The sequence below is a fragment of the Anopheles stephensi genome, chromosome 3 (assembly GCF_013141755.1).
Source record: "Anopheles stephensi strain Indian chromosome 3, UCI_ANSTEP_V1.0, whole genome shotgun sequence".
NCBI classification, from domain to species: domain Eukaryota; kingdom Metazoa; phylum Arthropoda; class Insecta; order Diptera; family Culicidae; genus Anopheles; species Anopheles stephensi.
The window spans coordinates 53,597,060-53,613,428 of NC_050203.1; the positions used below are offsets into that span (position 1 = coordinate 53,597,060).

Consider the following 16,369-nt stretch of genomic DNA (forward strand, 5'->3'; position numbering starts at 1 on the left):
TAAGCAATGCTCCACGTCAACATGTGATGCATGTGATCCACAAGCGAATTACAACAAACTCTATAATTATTGAGGTACGCTTGAATCGGTACCGAACGACTGTCTTCTTTCGAGCCTGTTTATTTAATGCTCACAAGCAGCTACAGCAGCAGATGCAAAAACACTGAAATATTACCATTACTACGACATAATTTATTCACCGAGCCCTTAATTGATCGGAACCATTGCTTTTTGCCAGCATCTGGTCAGATTCACTATAAAATTTGCTGCGCTGTAACGAGTAAAAGGCCGGAGCAAATATTTAGTTGTTTGCAAACAGAACGACCGTCCGTTTTGTGTAATAACTATCATTATAAGATATCGATTCGATGCACCGATATCATCATACTACAAACCCAGCTAGTACTTTCAGTACAAGTCCCTTATAAATAACCGTTTCGACCATCCAAGCCAGCAATAGTCGTGAGTAACGGAGCATCAATATGAAACTGCTTCATATTAATGATCCTCGTGAAGTGATCCCGATCGGTTGCCGGCTGCTAAAGCTGTTCGGGTTAGGGCGTAGTGAAAAGCTTAAGCTCCTGTACTGGACACAGGTGGTGTTCTATCTCGTGTTCAGTCTCATTCCCCGTATTTTGATGAAGATCGAGGATACGGTTACGCTGCTACGGTTGGGTGCAGAGCTAGCCTTTGTCTCGTACCTGTATTCACAAATATTGGCCCTCTACATTCGACGGAAAAATCTGTACCATTTGGTCGACATGCTACAACAGTGCGCTAACAAACAGTATTCGGAGACGATTGATACATTTCTGATCCGATCGAATGCCAAAATTAACAAATTTTCGGTAATCTGCTGCAAGTACTTCTTTCTCATGTACATCCTGTACTGTGTGATGCCACCGCTAGTGTCAACAGGTGTTTACTTTCGTAACACTGGCAATCTGACAGACGAGCGAGAAGAGTTTATCATTTCCACTGAGATGAAGTAAGGGACCAAACAAATAAAAATATTCAAAGTTTACTCACGTTTTTCACCTTTTTCTTCTCACGCAGCCTCTACTATCTGGACATTCGCTACAATGTGCTGCACTATTCATTCTACACGCTTATCATCTGCATGCTAACGGTCACATCGGCTCTTTCGCTGTGCATAAAGGACGTAATGGATGTGTCGGTCATCAAAACGACAGCCCTCATGTTCCAGGTAACTGCTATGCAGATTCGAGAACTGCGAGAATACATCTCACAGACACAGCTCAACACCGTCATCGCATCCCATCGGGACACTTTACTGTGCGCCCAGAGCTTACAGGATACGCTCAACCTGTCGCTGCTGTTTCAGCTTACATTCTGCAGTGCTATATGGTGCCTTATGCTGTTCTACATCCTGATGATGGTATGGAAAGGACTCGTAAGTGCAAAAGAAGGAAAACACCGTTAACACTTACTTTCACCCCTCACAGGGATTTGATTCAAGAATCTTAAATGTGGTGATACTGTTGCTCATCGTAACGATCGAAACCTACACGTACTGCACGCTAGGAACGCACCTGACCGATAAGGTAAGAGGAGTTAAACATAAAATGTATATCGCAATAAAAACACTTCTGTTTACAAATTCAGGGAGAGGAGGTGCTAATGGCTCTGCAACAGCTCGCCTGGTACGATCAATCGGTCACTGTGCAAAAGCAAATTCTCCTCATGATAAGTCGTTCACAGAAGCCCATCATCTTGACAGCCGGAAAGCTTTTCTACGCCAGCGTGTTGCAGTTCAGTGAGATGGTGCAAAAGTCTTACTCGTTCTATCTTGTTTTGAAAAATGTTTTCTAAACGCAACTTAAAAAACCATCAAGAATGAGCAATCATATCAAGGAGGTAAGCGGTTGCCCACATAAACCACTTTGCTGTAAGTTTAAATTTTTAACAAAGGTTTCAGTTCCGAGTCTCTCTAAGTCCCGTAAACATTTCTCGTGTTTTAAAAGTTTGCATAAAAGAAATTGTGGTTTTTGGGTGGAATTGAGGTTAGTGAATGTGGTCAAATCAACTTTAAGCTTTCGTCGAAATGTTCAACTCGGTTGTGGTTTTGAGCGCCTTCAAGCTTATCATGATCCGTTTCCTTTATCAAAAAAACCACATCATTCGTAAGACTTCATTGAGCCGATGACTTATTTAAAAGCTCCTATCAAAATTCTTTCATTCAACGTTTTCATCAAGTTGAATAAAATTTGAATTAGTTATAACATAAATTTCTGTTTAATATTTCAAAAATAATACATTTTTTCTCTTCAAACTGATTTTTTCAATGCTAACAATTCAAGCAATCCCTACTCACATGACTCCGGTAGCTGATCATGGGGACGCATAAAACCCGAAAAACAATCAACTGCGGCCATAATTCCTCCTGCCCTGCAGAACCTTCTCCTTTTTATGCGTTATTACTTTGTCAGGGAGTCGCCGAACGTCCCAAAGTCCCTGAACGCTCACGTGAGTCCGTGTGTGGTGTAGCCACACCACGCAGGAAGGCAACATTGTCCCAGTTTTCCTAATATGCATGCTCGCCGCTCCTCACCATCCCCCCTCTGCCTCTCAAGATTTGATGTTCCACTTCCGCTTTTGCTGTTTGTTTTATTGTTTCAAATCATTCCCCATAGGGTGTAAAGTTACTGCAATGGACGACAAGCGAGAAAATTGGGACAGTATTTATTAGCGAATAAACGAACGATGCGTTTGGCTTTTTCTTCCTTCTTCTATTTCTATCGCCCCATGGAGGAAAGCTCCCGACATGCCCAGAAGTGTGGATTCAATTTTCCTACCGCCACCGCCGCCGCTCGATCGAAAAATGAGGTCACATATTTCTAGGATGGAGCTTAAAGTTGCATGGCGGTGGCGAAAAAACAGGGCAGGAAAAGAAATTTAACGGCCCGTAAAAAATCATTCCCATTTTTTTTGGCGCGATGCAAATGAGAATGCTGGGGTGATTTGCCTTCTACCTCGCTTGCAGTAGGAACGCCAGGGAGAGACGTAAAAAGAGTGAGCAATTCGTGCCTTCCGGGAGTGACTTAATGAAATACAAAATCGTAAAATTCATCGAAATTGATTGCTCGAGCGGAATGCCCTTAAAAATGATGTTGTATAAAATGCTGTTTGAAGTGCTTATTGAAATGGTTCAAAGCGTCCAGCAAGGGGGAAAATATAAAAAAAAACAAAAAAAAACCATTGAACATTAAGACACTTGCTGAATTCACTTATTTTATTCGTTTAAATTAATTGAGTTAAAACATTAAATATAATTAAAATAAAAAAGCTTACCTAAATTCAGTACAAAATGAATATATAAATGGGCTGGGTCCTGTTTAGTAATTAAAACTGTTGATTACCGATACTCTGATATTATGCTCAATACTTCAAATCATCAATAAACTATCATTAAAATGCGCTGTAGTGAGGACTGATTCACTATCCTCGTGGTGTTAGTTCTAGTCAGCCATTGAATATGTCAACGATTTCTTTTGATTACTATAGATATAGTGATAGTGTTGATAAGTGTTATGTTGTATGTATCATATGGCCAAACATTTTATTGATCAGATTAAAACCTTTTATTGTGCGTTCTATACTAAATTTTGGGGAAGTCGTATGGTATCTAATAGTTGATTATAAGATCAAGCAGCTTCAATCAGTCAACAACTGAATTGCGACATTACAACGCGAGATCCAAACTTTAGAAATTATTTATTTATTTATATTTTTAGGATTACGGCTTGACGCCGTATTGTCAACACCGCATGTGTTGACTCCACTTTAGAAATTAGAAGACATAATTTTCATGATCTGTTGATACCAGAACTTTCAAAAAGCAATATAAGTGCACCAAGATTGTTGTTCAACATTTAATCCTTTCAACCTCTTTATTCGAAAAGGCTTTCACAATTGATTGCAAATAACCGTCGTAGATACAGCTTTATAGCATATAATCGAATGTTAATTATGTTTAATCATTTTAATAAACTTCATTTTTACTTTTGTTTCATCATCAGCATTATTGTTAGTAGCAGTAGAATTAGAAGAGTTAGTTAGGCCAAGAAAGAAAGAAGAAGAATAAAATTAGTTCAGAACGGAAATGTAAGCATTTGTGCATAATCGGATTGTACTGTTATTTGCTTTTGTTTATTTCAACCTCCTTGTGATTTACATTCATATTTGGGCCTCAGTGCTCAGTAGAGTAACGTTTATTTCTTGTGAGCTTTAGAGTATTTCACTTTGGATTTTTTTCGAGTAAAGGTCGATCGATTAAGTTGTTCGTGAAAATGATTTGTTACTTCCGAAGGGGTGTCGCGGTAAAAGAAGCTTCAACACATGGGTTCAACTCCCATCAGAACCGTTCACCCAGAGTGAGGACTAATTAACGAAATAAGATGTGTCATTAAGGCTAGTGAGCCAGAAATGACAGGCATGACCTTAAGAGGTCGTTAGGCCAAAACAAGATAATGAAGAAACATTCGAAGAGGTTTTCACCATGCCAAATTATTATTTGTGATTTTTGCAGATATCGTAATATCACTGCATCTTAAATTTCGGAGCTCATATCGCGAAGTATGTTCGAAATTATAGCTGAAACATGATGATGAATATCCTTTACAGATGAACGAAAAAACATACCATAATCGATAAGTAACTGGTGATTGTCAATACGTTCAGAGTCATTCTAAGGTAAAGTATCTCACGAGATACAGGATGGAATTTTGGACCTTTAATTTAATTAAGCTTCGAATTTCGAATCTTGTTACTTGAATTACTTCGACTAAGAAATCCGATGCCTTCTACTTGACACTACTCAAGAATCGATATTGAAAGCTACTTCCGCATTAAATAATAAATGTAATCATCCAGTCACTACTCTTCCCCCTCACGAGTAACACAACGACAATTCATTCCAGACCCGTCGTCCATCAACGCTCCAACAGATCATTACAACCCGAAAATTCTCTGAAACTGGCAATGAATAATTGACATTATAAATATCCCTTCCACAGCACCGTTGCGCTCTAGGAAGTACTTCATCTCCTACAGGAAACCAGTCCACCAAGCCGAGGAAACAGCAACAGGAGACACAGGACACACCATCCACCCAACCCATGCACTCCCCTTACCCGTCGCTGGTAAAGTTTTTGATTTATGCATTGATGAAATATTCCCTTTGAAGAAACCGGGAATCACTTTGACGCGCGTTTAATCGGCTCCGGCCCGGATGGTTGGAGTTTATTGATTTTGCCAGATTTCGCTGACGGTACAATGCGTCAATAGAATGTTTGCTTTTGATGAAAAGGAACCCGTCCGGGCGTAACGATGCTGAAGATAAATTCAATGCCATCCAAAGAATTTGCTGCCTCGAATGGGGTTGGGTTTTGAAGCACTTCCAAAAGTTACGCCATTGATTAATGTCATATTCTATCATACCATTCAACAGCTCGAGCGACGGAATTTCACCTTCCTGATAAACGCTCTCATACGACGCGTCTGTCACCGAGTTGCGAGCCGTCCTTCGAATCGAACTTAACAGACTATTAGTTTCGGGAACCTAAAGAACACTCAACACGAAAGCACACACCAACTATCAAATTGCCGCACGCATTACATATTCCGAACACACACGCACAGGCGACCCGATGACGGTGACCGAAATACTAATCAATTCGCTTCCCCCATTTCCCGACTCATAGATCAAACTCCTGTCTCTAATTTGGTCCACTGCTTCTATTGACGCTGACAGCGATCGGTTTCGGGACCTTCGTGGTCCATCCCAAGAACCCTTGTGGTTGAATAGACGAGAAATGGGAAATAATATACAGTGATGTCCTTTCGGTCGGACAAAGCACCCGGAGGACAACCTTTGGTCTAACTCTGGGCAAGGAAAAAAGGCTGGACTTAGAATCCAACCCATTAGCAATTGTACGTGATGAGTGGAATACGGAAAAAACTCACATTCGAGCAATCATTCTTGTCAGCGCATCTCGAGAAGGTGAACAGATTCTTCTTCAAGTGGCGCAATTTTCTCCGTAGCTAGCCGATTGTGGGTTCCTTCTTCTCGGTGCCGTAGCCTTCTTCTTCCACGAAGGAATGAGCTTGTACGTTCAACAACGCTCGTACGTAAAGCCTTCCAAAAATTCTATTGACGATCCATCGTGAAAGATATTTCTGGGATTGATTGTGTATCAAACTCGACCGAAGACCAATAGGAGGCACCCTCAGCCCAATTCCTCACAAGTACAGACAAGCCCCACCCGGCATTGGTTGTCTGCTGCTCCGACCACTCCTGCTGCTGACGGAAAGCACCATCAATTGTAGTTCCCTCCAATGAGCGAACAATAGTCTCGTGCCGGAATGTCAGGGCTAATCGTGAAGAAAAGCGTACCGCCCGACCCTGTTTGCGTCATCCGTCATCCGCACCGTCATCGGTCTCCGTCAAAGTGCTGATAAATTGGTGGAAAATATTACAAATTACGTTACCATTCCATCATCGTTTACACCCGTCTCCATTTTCCCAACCCCCATCGGCAGCACACCCCTTTCTGGCCGAAAATTCTTTCCTCACTTAGCCCAAGGGGGGTGCCTTAGCCTTGGTATGGAGCTATTCATTTTCTGGTTAACTTTCTGGTTCCCGTTCCAGTTAGCGTCTCAACAAGAATGCTCCATTTTCGGCACCTTCTTATCGTAGGCAATCTGTTCCTTTCGTTAACCGGTCGGCGGGAGGCGGGACCCGAGATCCGGGCACGCTGGTAAGAAACGTGAGCGAATTCCTCAAACATTGGCATTTTATCGTAAAAAAAATCATCCACCGGCTGGGCCGTCCGATAGGTCCCGTTTGATGGGTGGTTACTTCAAGAAGCTCGCAGCACGAGCTGTCATGTTGGCTTTTCTGTTGGACATCCCCTACTAAACGGCTTAACATTTCGGGCCTGTATCCTATTGATACGATTTTTCAGATCGTATCGCTTCGGTGTTTGACCAGCGCGTGTGTTCTGGAAATAGAAGGGCTAGTTTGGGGGTTTAATAAGAATATGGGTGCTGTCTGATGTCGTGAGCGAAAGCGAAAGGGAGCTTAATTGGAATTCCAAGCATCACATTTTTTCGAAGTTCTTGACTTGTAAGCTCGGGTCCGATTGTCACGCATCAATGTATTGTGACTAATTTTTTACACATCTGCGATGTTAAAATTGATTGAAGTTGTCAGTTGAAGTACATGGAAAGTTTTTATTTATTTTTTAATAATATAATTTTGCAATATATCTTTAAAGATATTGTAACCTATCTTGAAGCAGCTTTAACTCAAACATGAGCCTAATCTCCTTTCATCCATCCACTAATTGCCCGTTTATCATCATTCATATCTCATCCATCTCATCCCACTTGAGTGCCTATCGCGTTCGCAGATGCTTAAGCATCCGTCTCAACCGCACCAAACACTGGTCGACTCCCTCATTCCCCTAAGAACCCAGATTCTTCAGGTACCTACAGCTGACGGTGAAAACATTCAGCATCGAATCATACACCACGGCCCGGAGCGATGGGCACCACCACCTCAAGCACCTTATACGTTTTCCCTGGATAAACCACTCCAGTGCGCTTCGTCTCATGATGCACATTAAAATGATTCTCCCCTTTGCTTTCCACGGCCAATCGTCACCCAGCGAACCACACTCGAAAACATTATGCTTTTGCTTTCCCTCATTGAAGTCGTTGCTGGGAAATTCGAACGCCACAGCTAGACTGCTTAAGGTAGTAGTAGTTCTCACCTTTTTTTGCTCTCCCTCCCTACAGCATTAGCTAAGGGCAGGTGGGAAAATCTGAGAAAAGGGTTTTTTGGTGAGAAAGTCGTCAAAAAGCCGTCACCATTCGTTTCCGCTAGTCGAACGAGTGATACGAGCAGCGGCAAGCTAGAAATCCATGTTAAAAGCCATCCCCGTTCCACACAACACCCTTTCACCGGGCAGTAGTCTGCAACGTTCCGCCACTCACCGAAAGGATTGCTGGATCCATTTATCATGCGTTTAATATTTTTATAGCATTTTTACGACACATTAACTCAACAATCGCAAGTATAAATGTCTTTCGGCAATAATTTTCTCGCACACTTCCGGTACGCCTTTCGAAACGTTTTGTCGGCTAGCGCTGGGATGCTTGGGGGGAACGGGTGAGGCGAGCTACCGTACCGTTTTGCTGTGGGACTTTTACCTCCACACATCCATTCGCTCTTTTCCGTTCCGTTCCGGTTGATAGCAGGCCAAATCATGGCAGCCAGTGAGCGAAATGGGGGGAAACTCAGTGACGGTGGCCGTAGAGCTTTATCCTTCGTTACGGATACGGTGTGGCTTTAAGCAAACGGTAGGTGAGTTGGTTGGCAGCAGCAGTAGATCTTACCTTTTGCTTTAATGATATATGAGGCGCTAGATGCTTTATGATGTAAGACACTTTCTCCCGAGCCACGTTTTGCAGGTACTTATATTTGTTCGTTGCCGTGGCGCGACGCAATGGGGTTTGGAGCGAATTGTTTGTGAAAAAAAGGGTGGGAAAAAAGTTTTTGAGTGGCTGCCATCATGCCTGGTTTCTAGGGAGAGCATATTGGGACAGGGAATTTTAAGAAAAGGGATAGTAAATGCATGCTTTTGAATGTATAGAAAATGATAAAGTCATATTTTATATGATATTTGTAATGTAAAATATAACTTCAATCAAATAAATTCTTTAAAAACTTATACTACAAAATCTTTTAAACAAACTTAAAAAAACAATTGAGGTCTTAAAGCATTAGATTAGACAAGATTATTGTATTTTTATCGCATTATCTATTTTTAAAGACTTGTTGTATCTGGTTGTCACTTACGCTAATTTTTCGCTTACGCCTAAATTTTTGCTAAAATTTGTGTAAACGGTTTGAAAGCGTAGCAATACGGGCAGGCCACCTAAACATTTCTTGACAGCATTTGAGCTTTTCGGTTGGCATTTATGAACCAATTCTGGAACTTATTAAGTAAGCGATAAAATGTTCAAATATTGCATACCACTAGGCGGATTACAATCATTGCATTGCAGCGCTGGGCATGTCCGGTTAGTGACGATTGCTGGCAACGTTAAGCTAAGCGGTGCACGAAAAATAAAGGAAGAAGGCCATAATAAGGAAAATGTTGTCATAACAGGATTCGTTATTCGTGTTCAGATTACGAGATTTGAATATTTATTAGGATTGAGATTCAAAGATTCAAATCTACCTTGGGATTCATTTTTTCCCATCAATAGCAACGATATCAATTTAGCTAATATTCTCATTTTTTAGTGTTTATTCTATAGCTAAGGGCTGTGCTGCAAAATAAATCAATACGAAAACATGATTTTAATGTAAAACATTCATTGTATACAAACTTACAATATTCAAATTGACTCAAAGCTTAATAAAACAATAATGTAACTAGCTTAGCTCGTGGTTGTAACTTCATGTCTCAAAGCACTTTACGCCACTAGAAACGAATAAGACAATGCAGTATATAAAAAAACTTTTCAATCACAAACTCACTCACATACACACAATGTTCTTTGGGGGAAATGATTCACAGCTAAGCAAGTACGCAAAGTGTCACACCGTATGCACACACACTTACACACACACACACACACACACATACACACACACACAGTGCCATTGGATGGAAACGCCAATTTGGGAAGTGTCTATGTTTTCCAATTTCATTCCTTTCCCAAAATGGCTCGTTACCTTGTGCCGCGTGGATCCTGCGAAAAAAAAAACATTTCCACTAACGTCTTATTTCACTTCATCCAGTCTGCGAGCGTGACTGCGTGTGTATGTCCCCAGGGGAAACATAAATTCTCCCACCTTTGCACCACTTTTCACATCTCGCGGGAAATCCTTAGGCAAAATGGTTACGAGTAACAACAACAATAAAAAAACGGAAAATACACGCATTACACATAGTTCATCATCGAGCACACAATAAAATGGAAGTAAATCTTACAGCTTGTACCACCTCCAATCGTTCCCCGCGGTTCCTATCCCACGAGTTTTGATCCGCTCGTGTGAGGCAACATTTCTTTTGCTTCTTTTTCTTTCCTCGGCTTCGGTTTCCTTATGGTAAAGTCTTTGACAGTGGTGTTGCTTGCGAGGAAGGAAAGTCATACTTACACCTTCAGCCAGGCGAAACCTTTGGAGGCTTACGTGCCGGAAAAGTAACCAAAAAACCGAGTACCAAATTTCCGGAACAAACTTTTTAATGGAAAACACACGCACACTCGTTCGAGTGTACCTCTGCCAGGATCGTTGGCAAAGGCTCTATTAAAGGGAGAGTAAATATACTTATCCCAACCTAAACGGTGCGAAATGGTTAGGCTGTGCGTTGTGATGAATGTCTGATGAATGCTTTGCCGAAAGACATTTGAAAGGCACTGGAACTTTTCCGCGGAAGTAAAATAAAATTCGAAACTTTTACACGGTTTACACTCTTACAGCTAAGACAATCGTGCAATATGTGCAAGAACGGATAACACTGCATTTTGATTATTTTATATCAAAAGAAATACCTTAATAGCTTTACAATTTAAGGATGATTTCGTAATATTAGTTCTCTATAAATAAAAAATAAATTGTTAAGATAGCTTATAAAACTAACTATCTATAAATTATGATCACGTTACATGAAATGCTGCATTTAACAATCTATCATGCTTCGACAAACCAAATTGCAATTTGCAAAGGTTTGTCTTTAGAAAAACGTTCATGTTATTTTATTTAATTTTTTAAATAAATTCTTGCTGCTCTTTGCTGTATGCTCTTAAAAATATGATTATTTATTTAACAACTTCAGACACTTACTTATCAGTTTCGCCGCGTAAAATTCCAACGGAATAGGTACCCTTGCACTCATTCTGAGAGTTCTTCTTCCGTAAGCATGATTGCCGAGCTTCAGTCGATCGTGTTTACTTCTTTGGAACACTTGCTAGAACGTTGCTATTTTGTTAATCATGCGCCTGAAATTAAACTTCAGCCTTTTATAAATTTGATACCAAATTAACGTTTGATTAATGTTTGAGAGCATAACAAAAGCAATTTCCTCGTTATAAGTTTAACATATTTTCAGCTTCTACAACACACAGATTTGAAAAAAAGTATACACTGAATTTAGGGTAAAAGGTTTCTTGATAGAATAGTCTCTTGCAGGTATTTAATTTTCTTATTATAACTGTATTGTAATTTTATAATATTAAATAATAATTAAGGTGCCCTTTCACGGTTTGGAGAAGAAAATGTCTCCAAACCATCGTGAATTGTTATAATTTTTGTAATTAAGTTTTAAGCAATACGGCCAGGCCGTTCTTTATGAATAAAGAAAAAGTGGTTTTAATCAATTAAATTATATGATGATCAAATATGTTGTATAAAAAAAGAAATTCGATATTAGATTAGTTACCTTCATCGTACATATCAGCTCTTCTCCGATATCGGGGTAATCAATTCTAAAGAGATATTCTTCTGATTACCTCGTTAAGTAATCTGCTTGGCAGTATGAATGATCACCCTGACGCAAAAAAAATGCTTACTAGACACTTTTAAATCCCATAGTTAGATAGTCTTTCCTCACCACTGAGGAACGGTCCAGCAGAGATCCAGAACCCCACATCTAGGTCTGAAGACATGATTGCCGCTGTCGTCTCAGAAACCGGACTCAATTATATATTACAAAAAATGAACTTAAAACTTCTACGTTCTTGAAACAAAAACCGACAGCTACATTTCCAATAAAGAGGTAATGCATTACAATAAGCAATAACAAAATGTGTGGTTTCGCACATTAGCACGTATTTACTGTGAATAAACTATAAATAAATCTCACCGTAATATCAACCTTTAAACGGACAAAAAGCTTAATCAGTCCAAAGTAAAAATAAATCTTTTATTTTAATGATCGTCGTTAATCGTGTTTTCTTTCCTCCCGTGTGATTCTTTCCAGCTTAAATCTCACACCAACGAAACAAAAAAAAAACAAATTTTCCTCACACCAATACACCCGTGCAGCGTACGCGAACCCATAAGATAAGCACCCATTAATTAACCGTCACCGTTACCCGGGCCAGCTTTCACTCTTTGCATATGGTAATTAATAAACAAACAAAGCACAGATCATTGCACGCATTATCAACGCAATGCGAAAGCCACCACCACCACCACGGTAAGGGATAATGTTCACATCATTTCGGAAAATTACTCCCCGCCAACCTTCCAAAACGCCTCTCACGCTCACCAAAGCATACGTTTGTATTGGGAAAGGGAAATTCTTTTCCCCCTTTTTGCTTTTCAAATCTCATTTTCGAGATTGAACCGTATTTTGCACGACCAACACAAGGCTACGAAATAAATCCGTTCCGTTTCGAAACAAAACCGAAGAATATTTAGCGCCTGCGAACGTCTTTTCGCCATGGCATCGGGCATAAGCCACCGTCAGCGCAAGGTTCATTCCCATTCGAAGACATCGTTCCCGCCGAAATCATGCAGAAAAGCATTAAAGAATTTAAATAAATTACGTTTATGAAGTTTCACACAACGCAACCACATTTATTCCACAACGTTCGTCCCCATGCGTTTGGCTTTTTCGTGCCATGGTAAACCGTGCCACTTTCCGTGGAAGAAAGATAAAACCATGCAAGGGTGATGTTCCGGGCGGGGGGACATAAAGGGTTTTTCGCCATCACCTTGCGCACCATCCATCAACAGGGATGTGGCCTTCGAATCCCACATTTGTTCCAGCGGCTTATCTCGCCTACTCGCGTCGCTTGGGCTTGGTGCGTTGCGGAAATTCTCCAGAGCAACAAGATTTACCCAGACTGATAGCGTTTGCCTTTATCGTGCCTCGTGCTTGGAACCCTCATACCTCATTTTCTCCCAACTGATGTGTGTGTGTATGGTAACAATTTCCACCTTTTCTCATTGCGAACGAGCACCTTTCAGACGCGTACATGTACAAGCTCGGTGAATACGACGGGACGAGAAGAAAACACACCCGAAAACCGACTTACCACCAACCGGGTTGAGATTAGCATTCTTTATCCTACTTTTCAACCGAACCCCGAGCGCGTGTGCGTGAGTACGTGAGTGTCTTTTTGCCCTTCATCCCCGTTTTTTCTTTCGGTTCTGAGCCGTCTGCTTTTTTGACATATGTTTTCCGTCTCCGGCCAAGCTGCAGTGCCCACCATCCAGGCCAAAAAAGGGCGCTGTCATGTCACGAAAACGAGGGAAAACGTCGTTCGTCGCTCATGTGGTGCTCACAACCCCCGGCTCCATAGGAAAATGTGCACAATTTTACCACGACATTTCTGACTACTTCATCCTTCGTCAACGGGAGTCAGCGTCACGAGTCACATCAGTGCTTGTGCCAGTGACGCACGAAAGCGAAAAAGTTCATTTTCCGCCAGCAATTCAAAACGGGGCAACGATTTTTCGGACCACTGTCTCTCAGCACCAAGTCCAAATGTGAAGGTAATGAGACCATCGCACAGCCTTTAATGTTGGAAGTTAACGCTACAAAATGTTCGACAATCTTCCATACGAGCAGACACGAAAACCCCCACAAGAAAGGCTCCAAATTTTACACATCATTAGCTTCCCTTCCAGCTGGGCATAAGTTGGGCAAAGCGTGGACCATAGCGAACCAGGTCACGATCAAACTGTTCCTTCCGCTCATACCGATACACACGCACACACATACACGGCGATTTGAATCTGATAAAGACAAGCTGGAATTTCAATGATGTGTACGCGACAGATGTCCCGAGCTATCGTATGATAATCAATTCAATGTCAGCAAAAAATGTGGGATTGCTGTTGTGCTGGAAGAAGCTGGCAAACCATTTGATGAGCAGCTGATTTAAATTCAAGATACAACTTTATGCCATATTTACCCTTTGCTTAATGTTTCTATTACAAGAGTTGGTTGATTCTACGATTGTATACCTAACGATTCTTTCTTTCCCACATGTGACCCTTTTTTCTCGTTAGAAGAAAGTTAAACAGGACTATCTTTTCTTCGAACTTCTTATCTACATAACAGGATTTTCAGTGGAAAAAATCATACAACTGTTGCGATAGAGAATAGCAGCAATACTTCATCGCCGTAAACTGCTGATGTTAAATTCATGCAGCAAAAGAAACAAGATTACTTCTGGAAGGTACGAAAACCTTGCCGTGGAATTCTTCTTGAGCTGTAAGTAAAGGCGCCAGGGTTTTTTTTCTTTCTTCTTCCGCGACACGTAAACAACCAAATTTGGCCCGATTGCAACGAAACGCAAGTATTTCGGGAATGGGAGCGCTCCATTCAATATGCATCATCATCTTCACCTTACCCGTGGGCCACTTCTGGCGTGATGGAGTGTGCAAATCGCACACGGGTTGAAAGTTATTTGGCAGCAGCGTGATTTATTACCCGGCGGCTTATCGGGCAAGGTGGTGTGGTGTGGTTGTATCGTTTTGCGGGCGGGATATTTCGGGTGATCGAAATGCGTGCGGTGCGTGTGGTACAGGTGCGTTTTTGTTTTTGTGAAATACGAAATTAGATACAGATGTTGAATGGTGCCAGAATTTGGGTTTTAATGATGATAATGGCGCATTCTTCGAAATTTTGTGTGAGCCACAGCGCACGGTGCTGTAGGGAACAATGATTGCAAGTTGCTAGAATTACTGTTTTCATTGCGAGTTCTTTGAACTTGTAGAGCCTTGAAGCGTAGGAATCAAAATATGCGAATCACCCTGCAATTTAGTATAACAGTTTATAGCAACTAAGATAGTGTTAGTGTAATGTAAGGTTATAAATAAGCGCACCGAAGCACATTAAGGTCTCATTTGCTCACCACCATCCATCTAGGCATTATTTAAATAAAATAAAGATGAGTTATTAAATTATAACAATGTCCTTAAATAAGCAAGAAGAAACCAGAAACATTATTTTCTGAGTTCGTGTGGCTTTTTCGAGCCAGTACAATATTAAATGAGCCATGTACGTTAGACTTAAGTGTAGTGTTTGAGACATGTAGTCTGGCGGTTATTTTTATTATATACTCGTTATTCAAGCTATGTCGTCCATCGTTAAAACTATTCCCAAATCTTACGAATACAACACATGAAACCTACAGACATTTGTTCCGTTGAAGTACACCATATCTCCATATCGGGTTGAACAAGCTGTCAGATGACAGTGTTGGCTAGATGTCTCCTATTTGAGTGTTGAGGTTTGACGCCGTATGAGACTAACTTACTTACTTACTTATCAGGCACTTCAACAGCTTTGCATACTTGGCCTGCTGCAACAATCCTCGATACCGCTCACGGTTTAGTCGTGAGCGGTATTGTCGTCTGCCAATCCGTTATCACTCCATCTTAATTTGGGCCTACCACGCATCCTCTGCCCGTGTGGACGGCCTAAAAGGACTTTACGGGCTGGGTCGTCCGGTGTCATTCTCATGACGTGACCAGCCCCCCGGAGCCTGGCGAGTCTAATTCGCTGCACGATGGTGAGATCATCGCACAGCTCGTAGAGCTCGTCATTGTAGCGGCTCCTCCATTGTACTTTCACTTATAAGGGGGACAAAAATCCTTCTGAACATCTTCCTCTTGAGAGTCCATGCCTCAGAGGCGTATGTGAGTACTGGGACTATAAATGTTCTGTACAGTCCCAGCTTCGTCCGTCGCGACAGGTATTTAGAGTGGAGAAGTTTCTTCAGGCTGTAGTATGACCGGTTGGCAGCCAGCACCCTTGCGCGTAACTCAACATCAATGTTGTTGTCGGTGCTGACTTTTGACCCCAGATAGGTGAAGTTTTGGACGACTTCGAAGGTGCGGTCACCTATCTGTACATCACCCCTTTGTAAATCAGTGTTTTTTAGCAGGGCCGCTGGTGGTGCCACCATCATTTTGGTTTTCGCCTCGTTAATCTCCAACCCGAGGTTCTGTGCCGCACACTCGATCCTTTGATAAGCTTCTGCTACATAGGAGAGCCTCAAACCAATGATGTCTATGTCATCAGCGTATGCCAGGATCTGGTTTGAGTTATAGAAGATGGTCCCCGAAGTCTCCACCTCCGAGTCGCGGATGGCTCTCTCGAGCGCCAGATTGAAAAGGAGACAGGCAAGACCATCTCCCTGGTGCAGGCCCTTGTTGGCAGCAAAGGGCCCTGAAAGTTTTCCATCCAACTACACCTGGCATGGGGATATGGCAAATGACTAGGAGGAAATGCCTAGTTAATTTTCTTTCATTGTTTGTTTTCGTGAATCTAATTCACAGTCTCCACACGTGGTGGTGACAATATGGCATCTG

The 16,369-nt window shown here is 41.5% G+C and overlaps 1 protein-coding gene across 1 annotated transcript; it reads left to right on the forward strand.

Moving 5' to 3' along the window:
• Positions 1-482: 482 nt before the first annotated feature.
• On the forward strand, positions 483-1,833 carry LOC118509993. Its single transcript, XM_036051376.1, has 4 exons — positions 483-988; positions 1,057-1,399; positions 1,467-1,565; positions 1,627-1,833. Exons 1-4 carry the CDS (start codon positions 483-485, stop codon positions 1,831-1,833), a joined length of 1,155 nt encoding a protein of 384 aa, XP_035907269.1.
• The last annotated feature ends 14,536 nt before the right edge of the window (positions 1,834-16,369 follow it).